Source organism: Plasmopara halstedii (assembly GCF_900000015.1).
Source record: "Plasmopara halstedii genome assembly, contig: Scaffold_5, whole genome shotgun sequence".
Classification (NCBI taxonomy): Eukaryota; Oomycota; class Peronosporomycetes; order Peronosporales; family Peronosporaceae; genus Plasmopara; species Plasmopara halstedii.
This window is the reverse complement of record NW_020186927.1, coordinates 1-1,150: the sequence shown is the minus strand read 5'-3', so window position 1 is coordinate 1,150 and position 1,150 is coordinate 1. Positions and strand designations below refer to the sequence as shown.

Below are 1,150 nucleotides of genomic sequence, written 5' to 3'. Positions count from 1 at the left end.
TCGAAGAATTGATCAAGAGATCCGGTACTTGCCTCCCTCATCAAAAATGCGAATACTGTTGATAATTCGGTATTAGATGTGAGGAGCTGTTGCTGCACCTCCTCGGATATCTTACTTTTCATGAGCAACTTGGGGATCAACCCGCCGGCGGTGATTTTCATCCCTTCATCATCTCACCGAACATTCTCCATTAGGTCATTCATTAGATCTTTATGTTGAACTGGATCCCAGTCCTTTGAGCTCAGCAGGTCGATCGCATCTGCTATAGCGCTCGACTTAGGTTTGATGTTCGCATTCGCTATAGGGATCGACTGAGGTTTGATGTTCACATCTTTGGATAGCAATGGGGTAGATAAAGGCAATGGAGCCTTCTTTCCAAAGAAAGAAAACATCCTTACTTTCCCATCGGTTTCATCATTGTCAGTGTTGTCTTGCTTACTATCATCGTAGCTCTCCGACTCTACATCAGCAGCGGTCGAGCTACTATTTGCCGAAGGCAGTGAATTAGGCAAATGACGCACGAACACAATTGGATCTTCATGCTGGATTATACTCGAATTAGATGTGGCGGATACACTGACATCAAGCAGTAATAAAGTCGAAAGGACCGGCATGAGCATCGTCAAGAATATTGAGAAATGATACGCCAAGATCCAAGCGACAAAAAACTGCGTCAGGCAGACGTAGCCGTATGATTTGTCCATCACAAAATCTGGTCTATCCGGCTCTCGGAACATCCAACAATGGCTGAAAAATATTTGAGAAACAATATGACAAAAAAAATCTGGTACTATCACGGTCAATTAGAAGGCAACACAGTTGCTATACCGAGTAGTGATGACAAATAATTGAAGCACATCTCAATTGATGTTGCCACGTACACATCTCTCTTGAACTAAGTCAAATATAGTAGTGAATACAGGTGAATGGCCCACTTTTCTGTACCGTTCTCTATAAAAATAACTGGTCCGCCATGCAGATGCCAAAATATAATTAATATTGAATTGCTTGGTATGTACATAAAACCGATGGTCGGCACAGTATCAAATAAAAACATGCGCGTGCTAAGAAATGCAACAGCGAAGTAGTCATGACTATTGTGATCAGATACGCTGTAGCACATCTGAAAGCGCTTGAAATGCATAAGACG

The 1,150-nt window shown here is 42.3% G+C and overlaps 1 protein-coding gene across 1 annotated transcript; it reads right to left on the bottom strand.

The window, feature by feature from the left end:
* Positions 1-173: 173 nt before the first annotated feature.
* Positions 174-620, bottom strand: PHALS_12033 (RxLR-like protein; the record flags this gene model as incomplete). The annotated part of the gene is made up of 1 exon (XM_024723358.1): positions 174-620. One exon carries the CDS (start codon positions 618-620, stop codon positions 174-176), a length of 447 nt encoding a protein of 148 aa, XP_024571436.1.
* Positions 621-1,150: the final 530 nt, after the last annotated feature.